Below are 15,411 nucleotides of genomic sequence, written 5' to 3' on the forward strand. Positions count from 1 at the left end.
AGTTCGTAATTTAAAACACTTCACACATGCATATATAAAAATAGAGAAAATGTAGAATATGCTAGTAGTGGCGTAACAATTTACACTCATTCATCTATCGATGTAGAAATTCTCCAAATCATTACACAACTTGAAGCAGTCGAAATTACTATCAAAGGGTCTTTAAAAATTAACATATGTAGTATATACATTCCACCTACCTAAAACTCAAGCAATAATGAAATCTCAGATTTGATTAAACAAATTCCTTCACCTCGTCTAATAGTTGGAGATTTTAATGCACATAATTACATATGGAGATCAAATAAAATTACTCCATTAGGTCGTAGAATCGAAATAATGTTGGACAATTTTCAGGTAAACCTACTAAACGATGAAAGAAATACTCATTTTGACATTTCTACTGATAAATCCTTCCTACGCTTCTATTATTTATAATTCAGCAAAACCATATATCTTAAACAACTCGGTTAAATACAAAATAGTGCTTTGCGAACCATACTACGTGCCTTTTATACTAGCCCTACTGAAAGTTAACACTGTGAAGCTGGAGAAGTTCCCCTGGAATTCCGAAGAAAACAACTTTCACTAACATATGCGGCATCAATACAGGCAAATCCCATTAATCCTGTTAACCACTATGTAAATTCAGACCGTTTTAGGAATATCTTGCTAAAACACATGCTAGGCTTGACCTTTCTTTTTATGAAAGGGTATATAGATACCTCAATGAACTTGAATTCAAATTTCCAGATACCTATTGTATACCAGATATTAATACTGTTCCCCCTTGGACTGTTCCCATCCCATCTATCAATATCAAACTCTCCATATATAAAAAAGCAGATAACCATTCCAAAGCATTATACCAATATATCCTCCAAGAACTCATGACATACAGTAACCCTAATCTTATATATACCGATGCCTCTAAATCTATAGATGGAGTGGGAGCAGCATTTATGTCTAATAAAACAAAAATATTAATGAAACTCCCTAAATTAATATCCATTTACTCAGCCGAATTAACCGCTATTTTCAATGCAATAAATTTTGTGGTAGAAAATAGTATAAAAAACCCTGTCATTACCGATTCCCTGTAAGTTCTGTAATTTATCTAAATAACTTATATCCTAGCCATCCAAGTCATTAGGTACTTCATCACTTATTAAATCAGCATTAAGCCAACTGCAAACTATGAACAAAAATGTCAACTTTGTATGGATTCCTTCCCATATCGGAATTCCTGGTAACGAAGAAGTAGATTTTTTGGCAAAACTAGCAATCTCGAGTCCGCAAGCTGTAGAAATAAGAAGCATTCCACATCTAGATATATAACCTATAATCAAGAACTTAATAATCAATAATTGGCAGACCAAGTGTAATCAGTCAACATCCAAACTACGAGAAGTAAAACATTCTATATTACCTTGGAAATCAACCCCAAATAAGCATATACATCAAACCATCCTATCTCGTCTTAGAATAGGCCACACCGCCATCACCCATAAACATCTGCTGGAGAGTGAATTAAAACCACAGTGCTACGTATGTGATATTGTGCTCAGTGTTCGCCATATTTTATTAGAGTGTCCTTTGTATTGCATGGAGAGAGTTCAATATAAATTACAAAATACCTTACAGGCAATATTAAGTGACGGAACTGATATAAAAAATTTAACATCATACTTATATTACATAAATGTACTAAATAAATTGTACAACTTTAAATTGTACAACGCCAATGAGGTTGAGGCATAAATAAATAAAAGAAAAGAAAAAAAAATATTTCGGCAAATATTAGTTTATCATAAATTCAGAAAACGGTGTTAGGAAAAACTTGACAAAAATAACAAAAAAACTGGGTTGAAGAAAATTAATTTTAAAGTTCAAAATCGGTATACATAAAAAAAATGTATTTTCTCGTCTTCGAGAAAAATGTAACTCGAATAGAGCCGCCTAAATAATGCATTAAAATGTTCCAAAGATGCTTTAGTTTCGTTATAAGTAAATCTATTTGTTTATAATAAAATAAATTTACGTATTTTTTCCTATGATGTACACTTTTTTTTTTCAAACGTCACAAAGGTATTAATTTTTGTGACGTGATTAACAACATAAAAATGTTACTTTTACGCCAAGAGATAAAAGTAAAGCACTTTTACGCCTAGGCACAAAAGTGTAAAATTCAAAAGCTTCGTAAACCGCAGTGGACTTGGTAGGTTACAATCTTTACAGTATATAAAATATCTGGAGAAATACGCGACGTCGAGGGATCACAAAACTTATTCTACGGCCACACTATGCGTGCCAAGCTTAGAGGTAAGCTAGGATCTACGCTTGGTGACAAGATACACAGTGGTCACATATAAGGTTCCAAGTTGTTGTCATCCAGGATAATCCGAAGCACGAATCAGTGTCCAACTTTCCAAGAATTATCCATTTGTCTTCCCTGGTCACTCCAGACCAATTCCAGTTTGTGTGGGACACAGTTGTGTGTTTTCAGTGTTTCGATTCAAGTCCAATCCCAAAAACTTTCTTAAAGGAAAAGAATAGGAAATTATAAATAAATAAAATTATAAATTTTATGGATTAGCTAATTGTTATATTAGTCTTCTTTTAAATGCAATTATTTTTAAAATTTAATTAATATTTCAAAAAGGTTTGATAGTCATTTCGACATATGACAGTCAGTATTATCTTTTTCTGACAATTGATACATAACAATAAATTTGAATTGTTTTGTTTAAAGGTTAACCTCAATGTAAGCTCCATTGAAAAATCTAGATATTTTTCATTTTAATAATAATTTAAATTCCTATAAGTGGCCCCAACGTCTCGAGCTTGTTTTAAATCGTTACAAATAGCGATAGTAATAATTATTATAATAGTTACAACAAGATGTAAAATTGTTACAACTGTCACACAACCTGTAAGGTTTGTTGATAAATTTTGTTAATATTATTTGTAGTAACTGTTGATGTGAAGTAATAATAAATATGTAATGTTTCTCTATAAACCAGAAGTTGTAGAATTATTTCCTTTAAAAAGATTTTCACCCTTTAATATTTTTTAGGAAAGAAACGCCTTTCTTTCTATCCAGCAAGAGGATTCTTTAAAACGGCGTTCTCTTTAAATAGTTTAAAAACCTTCTTGTGTGTGGCACAGAAAATAAATGTAAGTATTTTTTGATTTCTTTCTTTCTAGTTACCCCATTCAGTCCCTTCCTTATTCACTTACTTACGACCCAGCTCTCCAACTAAAACAAGAGTGGCCGTTCGCAAACAGTTTGTTTGCTTACCCTATCTCCAGCCAAAGAATTGCTCAGTCCCCACTTTTAACCCCCTACAAGTGATACCAAATGTGGTAGGCAAAATATATCATTACAGCCATCCACATGGCATAGGATCGCAGCCAATGGAGGCAGCAAGCTAATATGATTTAGAGTGTCACCACTCCTTGACAAGGGCTTAAGGATTGGGGAGGAGAAACCATTATTTTGGCATATGTTCTGTTTTGTACATTGTGTTAAACAAGTTTAGTATAATGTCTAAGGATTCCTTATTTCTGCATTTTAAGCTTTTTACTGGGATTCGGTCTGGACCTATTGCTTTGAAATTTTGGCTATTTTATTGCCGCTTTAATGTCCTCATTTAATATCTGTAAAACCACACTATCTTCTACTTTTACTTCGATCTGTTCTGTCGTATTGTTTTTGAACAACTCATTGATGCATTCTGTCCATATTTTTAATTTTTCATTAGTATTTAGCACCAGTTTCCAATTGCTATATATTATTATTCCCAGTTATTCTAGGAATAAGTCACAATTTAAGTTTAAAACAAGTTTGTTTTTGACGTTTCGATTTTCGCTTCTTCATCTATTGTTGTGAGTTAATTCTTTAATTTTTGTGTGTGTGTAAAAAGTTGTCAAGTCTATACTCGTATTCTTCTATTTTTGCGTATTGTTTTCGTAAAATTTCTTTTTTTTTTTGCTTACTTAATTTTGTATTTTATTTGTTTATCCACTTTTTTGTATATCTGATTATATTTGTTTTTATATTGACTTCTTTCTTACATTAAATCTGGTTGGTGTCAGATATATGAAAAACTATAGGTACTAAAAGTTAGGGTCTGTTCTAAGTAAGAAATCTAGTAAAAATAACAATAATAGACAGAAAACATGCACTAACTGGCCTTTTGGAACACGGTGAATAAATTTAACATATACTCGTAAATACACATAAAATATAAAGGAGAAAAAAGAGTGCTTGAGTTATCCCAAATAGACAATGAAATGTATAGAGGAGATCGGGCCTAGTTGCCACAGGGGTAAGTTATCACAATGCCGATTTTTACCTTATCTGTGAAGTTAATACGCTGCGCCATCTATATGTGGCAGACCGTACTCATCACCAATGGCATACAAAATATTTCAGAGATCAGCCAGTAACGATTTCTCTTATTTGTGTAAATGTGTTCTGAAGTTTCTCATGTAAAATTTTTAATCTTTAATCATCTCGTGCTGTGAGTGAATTTGTGAAACTTGATCGCTAGTACCTAAATTTAAATTAAATATATATATATATATATATATATATATATATATATATATATATATATATATATATATATATATATATATATATATATATATATATATATATATATGTAAATGGGTAGCCTACATACCAACTCATTATTTGGAGAAAGTTTAGTTAAAAAAATAAATAAAGTGTCTGAGTTACAGAGTGTGAACTAAAAACTGTGACAACTTGCTCCGGTCTCCCCTGCGTATTATATTATAGTCCCCTAAAAAAGATTTAAATGGAACTGGATGTTTTTAATGTGTTTAACGACTCAATTCTTGTATAGGTGCTTATTTTGAAAGGTGAAATTTTTCTTTTAACTTCATAATTTTGTTATACTGTAATTGATGTTAGGATTAATTTTTTAATATTGCTTCCATGTGTTTAATTAAAAGTATTATTATTTTAATGATTTAGCTATATTTTTTTTTATTTAAACACAAAACCATATCAACCGCGCAGGGTTATTAGTGGATATAACAAATACATGAAATATTACATTAAATGAAATTGAATAACTTGATGTCTTTTAAACAGCTTAACACTGTCGAAATTTTTTTGGTGAGAACTGTCTTGAGATCATCATCTGTGAATCCGTGGGATCTTCTTTTTTCCTTGAATTGAGGACAATCAAGCAGGATGTGTTTCACAGTGGTTAGAGCATGAAGATAGCTACTCTGCCACTGGCCTGTTGTGCTACTCTGTTTTTTGGAAAACATTGATAATTTCGAAGATTTATATTAACTTGTTTAAAATGAGTTTCTTGAAGACATAAGATCTTTGGGCATAATTCATTTATTAATAGTTTTAACTGTTCCAAATGGGTATAAAACCCATTAAGATTCCACTGTAAAATAAAGGAATTGGACATGTTAGAATTCTGCCTGAGATAATTGTTCATCTGTTTCTTCTGTGGAAGAGATATTATTGGGCTTTAGTTTCTTTTTTAATCTAGTTATATTATTTTTTAATTTTGAACTGTGGGTATAAGCGTGAACAAAATTAAGGATCTCAATTAGCTCGGTAGTTTCATTCGAGTAATCTTTTGAAATTATTTCAGGGTGTTTGACATATATTGTATTTTCTAGAAAGTCACATATTTCATTATAATTTAGGATAAACGGTGGTGATCTGTTTTCTATTTTGTCTTTAATTGACTCTAGTGAAAGTAAAAGTTCTTCGCGGGAATTTCTGGTTAACTTTTTTGACTTATTTTTTGGTTTGCTTACTACAGGAGAAGTAAATATCTGTGAATCGGTCTGTGGGGTATTTTCATTAGTGTCTGGAGAAGATGAGATGAACATTTTTAGTTGATTAGGGACATCTGTATTGATTGGATTTGGTGTTATTTCTACTGGAGTAGGATTTCTGATGTTGTTTGAGGTTGATGATGTTGGAGTCTTTAAGGAAGATGTTTCACTTCTATTACTTATGGATCCTGTCAGGTTATTGTCAGTTTCCATAATTTGTTCTGTTTGGTTATTAAAGGATTTTATTGTAATTATTGTGTTTTGAAAAGTTTCTGGGTGTGCACTAGCAGTGGATGAATTAGCTTTGCCAGAACTTTGTAGTTATGTTTGGTTATTAGATGTATTTACTGTAGGTAATATGTTTTGAGAAGTTTTTGAGTATACATTAGAAGTAGTGGGGTTTGCTTGGTTAGAGCATTTAGCTTCCTGATAACCAATAGTCTTGCATTTTGTACAGTTAAATCCTTCTATAGAAAGGTATAAAGGATAATTTCTATTATCATAAGAGATAATGAAAGAATCAGGAATAGATATATTGTCTAAAGGTGTAATAAATATTTGCCTTCTAAAACTCAAGACATGATTGTATTCGCTTTCAGGCATACCTACTCTTAGAAAAGTCATTTTTGAGACGAAGTTTATACCTATCTGATGTAGTTCTTGTTCAATTAACGAGTTTGGAACAGTAGGACAAGCATTTGATATGACTAGTCTTTGAGCTGGAGAGATAAGTCTTCTTATTTCTGCTTGAGTTTCTTTTATATTAACATATTTGTGGGAATGTAGTAGTGAATCGACTGCATTTTTAGATGATAGATATATACATATTCTATTGTTGGCAATTCTGGAAGCGAAGGATGCGTTACGTGGACCAACTAGTGAACCAACGGCGATGATATAGTCATGAACTTTAGTTCCTTCAATACTAGAAAGTATTATAGCTTGTTCTTTTGTTGGATCTATAAATGTGTTGACAACACTGGAATATGAGACGTGAGATGAAGTGTGAGTAGTATTCATAGTTTTATTCGAAGTCATGGTTGATTAATTATAAGTCCGGCCCTATCACCGGTTCGAAAACCGGTGTGGATTTTGACCCAAAACTGGATTTGTTTCTTTTTCTTCGGAACGTTATAGGTTATATTAATATTAATATAAATACTATGAAGTGATTTTTGGTACTCACATAACGTTTACTCGGTTGACTTGAAGGTAGCCCCATAAAGATTTTCTCCAATAAGTTTACTACCTTTTTACTGCCGAAGTTCACACACTACTTAGTTTTTAACCAGTTTAACTAAATGAAACTGTGAAAAATACTTTAATATTAATTAATATTGAGTATTGTTGAAAGAGTTCTAACTTAATATATTATGTATTCTGACTTTGAAACTCATTTCAACTATATTTTTTATCATTGAAAAAATGAGATAAATTACCAAAGGATTACTACTCAGGACTTTACGATATACTGCTATAAAAACATGTTACAGATTTATGGGAGAACTTCCATAATCCACTCTTTATATCGTCGATTTAACTATACTTAGAAGAGACGTCTACTTAAATAAACGATAAATACATAAAGGCATGTATTAAAATAGCCATACTCAACTTATTGTTATGAAGATGTTCTACGTATGTGAAATAACCATTTGGTTACCTCATAAATATCAAAAATTTTATATTAATCGTCCATATTTTAATATTATATTGCAAGAACTGACAACACCGCAATTAAAATCATAAAATAAATTTATTGTTTTCTTTTTTCAAACATAAATTTCAACACAATATTCTGAAAGATATTATAATGCTATTGCTCTTGATATATGGCAATCGGATTGTAATTTTTATGATATATGACTTAAAGTGATGTTTTATTATAATTGATTTTAAATCGAATAATATAAATAATATCAATTTTTAATGATATCAATATTTTCAAATTTTCTGATTACTAAAATATATGACACAAACTCTTGTATAATAATAGTATAATATTATGTAATAAGCATGGTAAAGGCAAGAGTGACACAAGTGAGGCTGCGAAGCCAGCGAGTACGGTAATGTAAGCCAGTGGAAAAGAGGCTCAACGCAGAATATACTTTGCTTCGAAAGATTAAAAATATATAAAATCAAGTCTGCTTGACAAGGAATTTGAGATCGTCACCTAATATTTGCTAATCATAAGCACCCGGATGGACAGACGGTTTATTATTAAAAATGCCAACATGACAAGTTTACATTGTAAAAAACAAGAAATGGACCGTTGCGGGATGGCTGGCAGATTTGAAATAAGGAAAATATTTTGTATAGAAACTATATTAGATAGATTGATAGATTTAAAGAGGTGGCCTTTTGGCTTATTCCACTGCGACTTTTTCAGATCTATTGTGGTCCTCTAGTTCTAGATAACATTCTTTAGCCTGACCCTATTTAAAAAGTCTAATAGCTTCGAGATTGTACCTTCCATGTAGCTATTTGCCGGTGGATTTTCTTCTCCTAATGCAAAGAACCTGATATTTGCCAGACTGTCACACTGACATAGAATGCGCTCTGCTGTTTCTTTTTCGAGGTGACAGAATCTGCACAGGTCATCATCTGATAATCCCATCAGCTTCAAGTGCCTTTTCAGCTTACAGAGGACCTACTATGGTTTTGACTGTTTTCCTATCTTTGCTTATTAGGTCTGCCGTAAATTTTGGCGAATGTACTGTAATGAACTGTTTCGCCCATCTTTGTCCTGGTGAATTCCTCCACCAGTCCAGAGATTTGTGAGCTACCCACTTCCTTGTAGCCGTTCTTGTTATTGTCTTTGCAATGCCGCAGAAGGGTTCCGGTCCAATGAATGTTGGAACAAATGTTCGAACAAACAGTTGTTTTGAATAGTATGGAACTCTGTATGTTTCGTGCAGTCGATTTTTTGGACTTAATTAATTATTAACAAATTAAGATCAAAAACGGTAAATTTTCGCTTTTTTCGTCTATCAGCAAAAAGTAAAGCGTTTGAAACAAATTTGAGAAGAGAAGAAACTTATAAGTCATAAAAAAACCTTCAAAATGTCGTTTTCTAAACGTTCCTATCCGCATTTGTTGCTTAGAAACTTGCAAAATAAGTCAATAATTTTCGTTTTTTAAAAAATGTTATTAACTTTTTTTAAAATAAACATTGTGAGTAATATAACCTTTATATTACACACAATGTTGGGTCTTGTGGTGCTTAAAATAAATCAAAATTTTAAGTCGATCGGTCAAAGAGTTTAAAAGGTATTTAATTTTTTTTCCCAAATAAAATTTTTTTACAACAATATATGTCAGAAAAATTAAATAGGTATATTAAATATACGGATATATTCTAAAAGATGAAGTTTTATTCCATTAATATTATTAAAAAAAAAATAAGAAAAATAATTTTAAATATTACAAAACAGTTTGGCAAAAACATGTAAATTTTTTGCTTATAAACAATTAGAATAACTTTGTAACCATTTACTGCAAAAAACTGATTTTTTCATATTTTGACAGGCTGATTTTTTCACAAAATTAAAAGAAAAAAAAGTTGACCTAGGACTTTTTGGGACGAAGTTAGTGCCCTTTTTTATAAATTGATTGCAGCTTTGAATTAACATACCTTATTAGGGTCATCTCAAAGAACATACGTTGAGGTTTTAACGTGAAAAATTTGAAAAATATTGCATTTTAATGGAATAGTTCACAAAGCTTCAAAATTGTGGTCCCATTTGAAAGAACATACTTCGTTTTAATGCGATAAATTTAAAAGTTATTACCTTTCAACAGAATCGTCCAAAAAGCTTCAAAATGTGGTCCTCAAAATCGGCGAGCTTTGAAACTCGAGCGATGGAGGGGGTAGGAGTGGTTAATTGTGTCTCTGGTTCTTGTTAATGGATTTCGACGTAATGTACTTTTTACGTACATTACGAATATGTGTTATTCAAATAAATAAATTGTTAAATAAGCCATCTAATTTATTTTTAGTTTATAGTTTTTTTTAGTAATATTTGTGGTAATTTTTATTTTAGAACATAAATATATAAGTTATATAACATAATGATTTTTACTATTTATTAATTTATTTATTTAAATTTATTTATTTATATTTATTTATTTATATTTATTTATTTAACAATTTTTAAACAAATTATAAACAAGTCTTTTTTTGCTTCGAACATACTTTTTTTTAATAATTTGAGTTATTCTAAGATGAAAGTTATTCTTGTCAAAAAAAAAATTAAATAACAAATAACTTAAACTATTTGACCGATCGCTTTGAAATTTTTATCATACTTTAACCGCCATAAGAACCAATATTCTGTGTAATATGGATTACATGAGTAATAATTTTCTAAACAACAGATAAGGATAAAAACATTTTAAAAAAACGCCACTTTGAAGGTTTTTATTATATTACTTATAAATATATTACCCTTAAATTTGTTTCAATTGCTTCACTTTTTACTGATAGATAAAAACAGTGAAAATTTGCTGTTTTTTGACATTGATTTGGTAATAACTAATTAAGTTATTAATCAAGCCAAAAAATTGTTTGCAGGAAACATGAAGGTTCTTGTTACAGGAATCTATACTACTCAAAACAACTTTCGTTTGCGTGGCCGGATTAGTGTCACGATTTCCCTTGTCAAATTTATTTTGTTTATCATTCTTAATTCTTTCTCGATAAAAATAGTACCAAAATATGAAGATTTATTTGATAAATTTTCATTTTTTTTTCTTTATATTCATTTACCTCGGTGGAGATCGCTATTAGCATGCATTGGTCATTTATTTTATTTATAGTGGTCACCTGGATGGGTACGCGTCGGTTCAGTCTTCTCACAAAGTCTTTCTGATGAAACTTAAAAAGTAAAACACGTATAGGAGAATAGTAAGAGACTCGAATTATATCGAAATGTAACCATATATACCTATTTTATTTATTATGTCTTATGTTCATATAATGTCTGACATGCAACATCTAATAAAACATAAGGGACTCTTGAAGAAATTTTAGAAAATCATCAATTGTACGGAAAGTAAATACCTGATAAAAAATTGGTTCCTGTAAACGAAAGCATATTTTTAAAATTAATAATGCTGTTTTTGTTACTTTAAATTAAGCGGTTAAGCGTTTATATCGGCTAAGAAAGTAAATTGTATGGAAGAAATTAACCAAGAAAAAGTATAGTCGTTCATTAGATATTATTATTTATTCAAAAGAATAATCTTTAAATTTAGTTCATTTGAAAAGAAACAGTGAAGTAGTTCCTTAACTGCTTGCTCCAAACCGCTCAGTCCTTGAAAGTAACCATATTGGGAAATTAACATACTCAATACCTTTTCAGCAATATTTAAAATCGGTCAGACAGAAAAAAGTGCCCTTCACATTGTAACTCACCCCTGCATCAATTGTATTCAAAACCTTATTATGTTCTTCGACCAAATTGTCTGTGGCAGCGGGCGGCATTTTGATACGTTTTTTTTTGTATTTTGCGCAGTGCTGATATTAACTACTATTAAAATTTTCAAGAGAGAACATTGTATTCCTGTTTAAATCTATAAGAAAGAAATGTCAACGGTTATATTTTATGAAGTGTATAAATTAGTATTTTACAAAAGATATGGGACGTACATACTAGAGAGATTAAAAAGAAAATGAAAGTAATATCACAGCTAAATAAATCCTTCTTTTTTCATTTTTATAATGTGTTATATATATATATATATATATATATATATATATATATATATATATATATATATATATATATATATATATATGATGTATTATTTGTGAATGATGAGCAATGAGTGTTTTTTAATGATATATATATATATATATATATATATATATATATATATATATATATATAGGGTTTTTATCACGGTTCTAAAAGAATTAGTTTGTAAGCACTTTTTAAAATTATCTTTAATATATCTATTATGAAACACACATATATATCTAACATAACCAATGTAAAATTTAAAATAAACTATCTTTAAATTAAAATTCTTATGAAACAAACTTCCGGGCAAGTTCTCTGCAACCTGAACATACAAACGGGCACCTATAGTTGCAGCTAGCAGCTCCAGACGTAGAATAGTCATTTTTGAGGTAGATTTCTTAATTGGAGCCAATCTAGCTCTCGAGGCCAATAGAGATACAAATACTTTAACAGAATAACTCACTCGCAAAAAGATGGCACAAGCATAGGCCAGTTTGATTGCATCACAAAAAATATGGATACTTAAATTTTGTAATGTCTCACCATTCATGTGTACCCATCGAGGCAATTTAATCTTCTCAAGATAAGGTAAATCTTTCAACCAAATTTTAAACTCTTCAGAGATGACTTCATCCAGTGGTTCGTCCCATGCCAAGCTCTTCTCCCACAACTTTTGCAACATGAGTTTGGGCACTAATAGAGCTGGACATAAATATCCAATAGGATCAAACACTTTCTGGGCTATAGAAAGGATTCTACGTTTAGTCACTACCATATTTTCTAAGTCAGTGTCCTCTCTTAAGAATTTTAAATTAACTGTCGAAACATCTCGTACAGGATGCCAGTTCATACCAAGAACAGGACATATCTCTTCAGTTCCACTAACTTCAGCATTTCTTGTACGCTCCCACCCTCTTAGTTTGAACTGTCCCTCGGCCATAATTGCTACAGACTCTGTAATGAACCTTGACACCATCTCTTCATCAGGTAAGCTTGTAACACAGTTGTCCACATAGAAGCTTTGACGTAACCTCTTCACAACATCTAAAGTATACAATGATTCTGATGTAGAGCCCTTTTCCAGGTATCTTGCTAAGTGGTACTCTAGTGTCATCCCTAATAAAAATGGACTACTGTTAACACCGAATAGCACACGTTTATGACGAAAAACTACTGTCTGACCTTCTGTGTCAACCCATAAAAATTTGAGGAAATCACAGTCCCTTTCATGCACACCTATTTGTTGAAATGCTCTTTTAACATCAGAAATCACTCCTATTTTGTTTTCTCTAAACCTTACAAACATTGTAGGAATTAACTGAATTAGATTTGGACCTTTCTCTAAACAGTGGTTAAGTAAAGGTTTATTCTTTGAATGTGCAGATGCATCAAACACTGGACGTACCTTGGTAGTACTTTCTTCCTTTACCACTGGGCGGTGAGGTAAAAAATGTCCTAGACTGTTATCAACATCATTTAACTTTCCAACTAGCTCAATTATACTCTCAGCTTGCCAGTCAGCAAAAACATCATCATACCTTTCAAAAAGACCATCACGTTTCAGCTTTTGAAGAGTGGAATTTAGTCTTTTTTCCGACAACTCACAATTACTGGGGAGAGGAGGGTGACCATCCAACCAAGGAAGACGAATCTCGTAGCGGCCCATCTTATCTACACTTACAGTCTGCATAAAAAAATCTCTAGCAGCTAAAGCAGCTCTTTGGTATATCTATCTGTAGGCTCTTTAATACCAATTGCTTCCCAAAGCTCACTTAAGGAAGCATCCTTTATGAGAAGATTCAATGTGGACATGACAACATCAGAATGTTTACTACTGGTAGGTATTTTTCCCATAAGTGTCCATCCAATGAGAGTTTCTATAGCTACTAGCCCACAATCTAGCTTATGACGACCCCCTGTATACAAATAACCAGCGACATCTGCTCCCAGCAACAGTTCAATTGGTCCAGGTTGGAGATCATCAGATAAATCAATATTAAGGTTCTTGGCTTGTTCCCTCCATGGACCATGAAATACTGGAGCCACATCACTACAAATTGTTAGTTGATCTAAGGCCTCAAAAGAATATGTAGAGTTCTTACCCTGTATTGTGACTTCATAACAGTTATGAGAGTTTGCAACTTCTGACCCTCCAAACAGACAATGAACAATTTTTCCTGTCAATTAAGGCACGAACAACTCTACTATTACCAAATATACCAGTTAAAGTAACTCTCAACGTTTGCAAAAATACATGACCTTTAGTTTGGTTAGTCAAAGCCTGGTCGTTTATGACATCCTTAGAAGACATGTTCTCATTTTGACTATTACTATGCTTATCTTGACTTATTGTTAAACTGGGGCACATCAAGACTACATGAGCTTGGCTACAGATAACATATCTTAGCCTTGTTTTACATCTTTTTGTCTGATGTCCCACTTTTAGACATCTAAAACAAGCCTTCTTCCCAATGAGAACATCCCTTTTTTGAACAAATGTCATTTTTTCTGCCTTAAAGCAATCTTCACTACCATGTGTACCTGAACAAAAGACACAAGCTGAAATTTCACAATTAATTAAATTAGCAGCAGTTAGAAAACCTGATGATTTCTTGACACTAGCATTAGAGGATGAAGCCACTTCTTCAGACAATCCAAAACCTTCAGCAGCTAAAGCAATTCTTTGTTCATTCTCTACTTCATTTCTGAGAAAAGTCATCAACAGTTTCAACCTGTTTTCCAATGTCCCATCTCTACAATCAATATTTGTGGAACGTTGCCATACCCTAAGCAATTCCTGAGGTAAACAAGATTCGATTAATGGAAATGGCATTGCTGAACACTTGTCAGATGTGATACTTAATGTCTCCAGTGCTCGCAGTTGAGTTTCAATGCTTTCATTCAGTTTAGATATATCAATCTTTTTTTTAGATGCAGACTTACTCAAAATGAGTTTTAGTAACTCTCTAATGTATACTTCTATCTGTAAGTCTTCTCTGCCAAATCTGCTTTGCATACTTTCCATAATTTTACTATAATTGTCAGCTATAGCTGGATAGCTCTCTACTAGTTGACGTGCTCTACTACCTGGTACTGTGGCTTGAATTAAATATTCTATCTTATCATGGCAATCAATAGAATCATCCTCATGAATCTTTTTGAATTGTGCCCAGAATGCCAACGAACCTTTAATACTGCCATCATATTTTTTAAATTCAATAGTATGTAATCTAAATTTTCTCATACCTGTTAACTCTGGCTCATCTGTATTCTGGGATACTGCACTATGCCTGCTGGATGCTTCAGTCTTCGTTTCTTCCATCAGCTTGTTATATCTGGTTCTACACTTGGAAAACTTTCTCAAATACACATCACAACTCTCTATCTCTGCTTCTAGCTCCGTTTCAGTAGAACTTTCAAACGATAATTCAGTAATTTGGGAGTCAATTGACTGTAACTCGTCAAACTTACATCTTAACAGTTCCTATGAGACTTCTATTCTCGTAGTCCAATGATTCTGCTTTCATAAGACCTTCTAATTCGTTAACCGTACGCGTAAAAATAGCCCTTAATACTCTTCTGGTTTTCTTTCTATTTTCCAATTCTGCTGCCATAGTGGGTTTGGTTCAAAACCACCGAAACGTTCTCAATACAAATCACAAACCAAAAGAACGCGGTAAAACCTCACTGCCTCAAAACTACAAAATTCACACCGAAATCCAACTCAAAAAGTCCTGTCACGGTCGCCACAATGTCGCACCATCAAAAAACTACCCGTTTTAAGAGGTTTGCGTATGTTGGATTCGGTTTTATTTGCTTTGATTTTACA

At 31.8% G+C, this 15,411-nt stretch overlaps 1 protein-coding gene across 1 annotated transcript; it reads right to left on the minus strand.

The window, feature by feature from the left end:
* Positions 1-13,289: 13,289 nt before the first annotated feature.
* Positions 13,290-15,196, minus strand: LOC140434257 (uncharacterized). The gene is made up of 3 exons (XM_072522382.1): positions 15,054-15,196; positions 13,803-14,995; positions 13,290-13,759 (listed from the first exon to the last, which is right to left on the minus strand). The coding sequence occupies exons 1-3, from the start codon at positions 15,194-15,196 to the stop codon at positions 13,290-13,292; spliced, it is 1,806 nt and encodes a 601-aa protein (XP_072378483.1).
* Positions 15,197-15,411: the final 215 nt, after the last annotated feature.

Source organism: Diabrotica undecimpunctata, chromosome 1 (assembly GCF_040954645.1).
Source record: "Diabrotica undecimpunctata isolate CICGRU chromosome 1, icDiaUnde3, whole genome shotgun sequence".
In the NCBI taxonomy this organism is placed as follows: domain Eukaryota; kingdom Metazoa; phylum Arthropoda; class Insecta; order Coleoptera; family Chrysomelidae; genus Diabrotica; species Diabrotica undecimpunctata.

Bases quoted from the DNA above. Each gene is read 5' to 3' on its own strand.
- LOC140434257 (XM_072522382.1), bottom strand. From the start codon at position 15,196: ATGGCAGCAGAATTGGAAAATAGAAAGAAAACCAGAAGAGTATTAAGG. The intron at 14,996-15,053 runs GTAAGTTTGACG...ATCGTTTGAAAG, and splicing joins CTCATAGGAACTGTTAAGAT to TTCTACTGAAACGGAGCTAG. The intron at 13,760-13,802 runs GTATATTTGGTA...CTTAATTGACAG, and splicing joins GTTGAGAGTTACTTTAACTG to GAAAAATTGTTCATTGTCTG.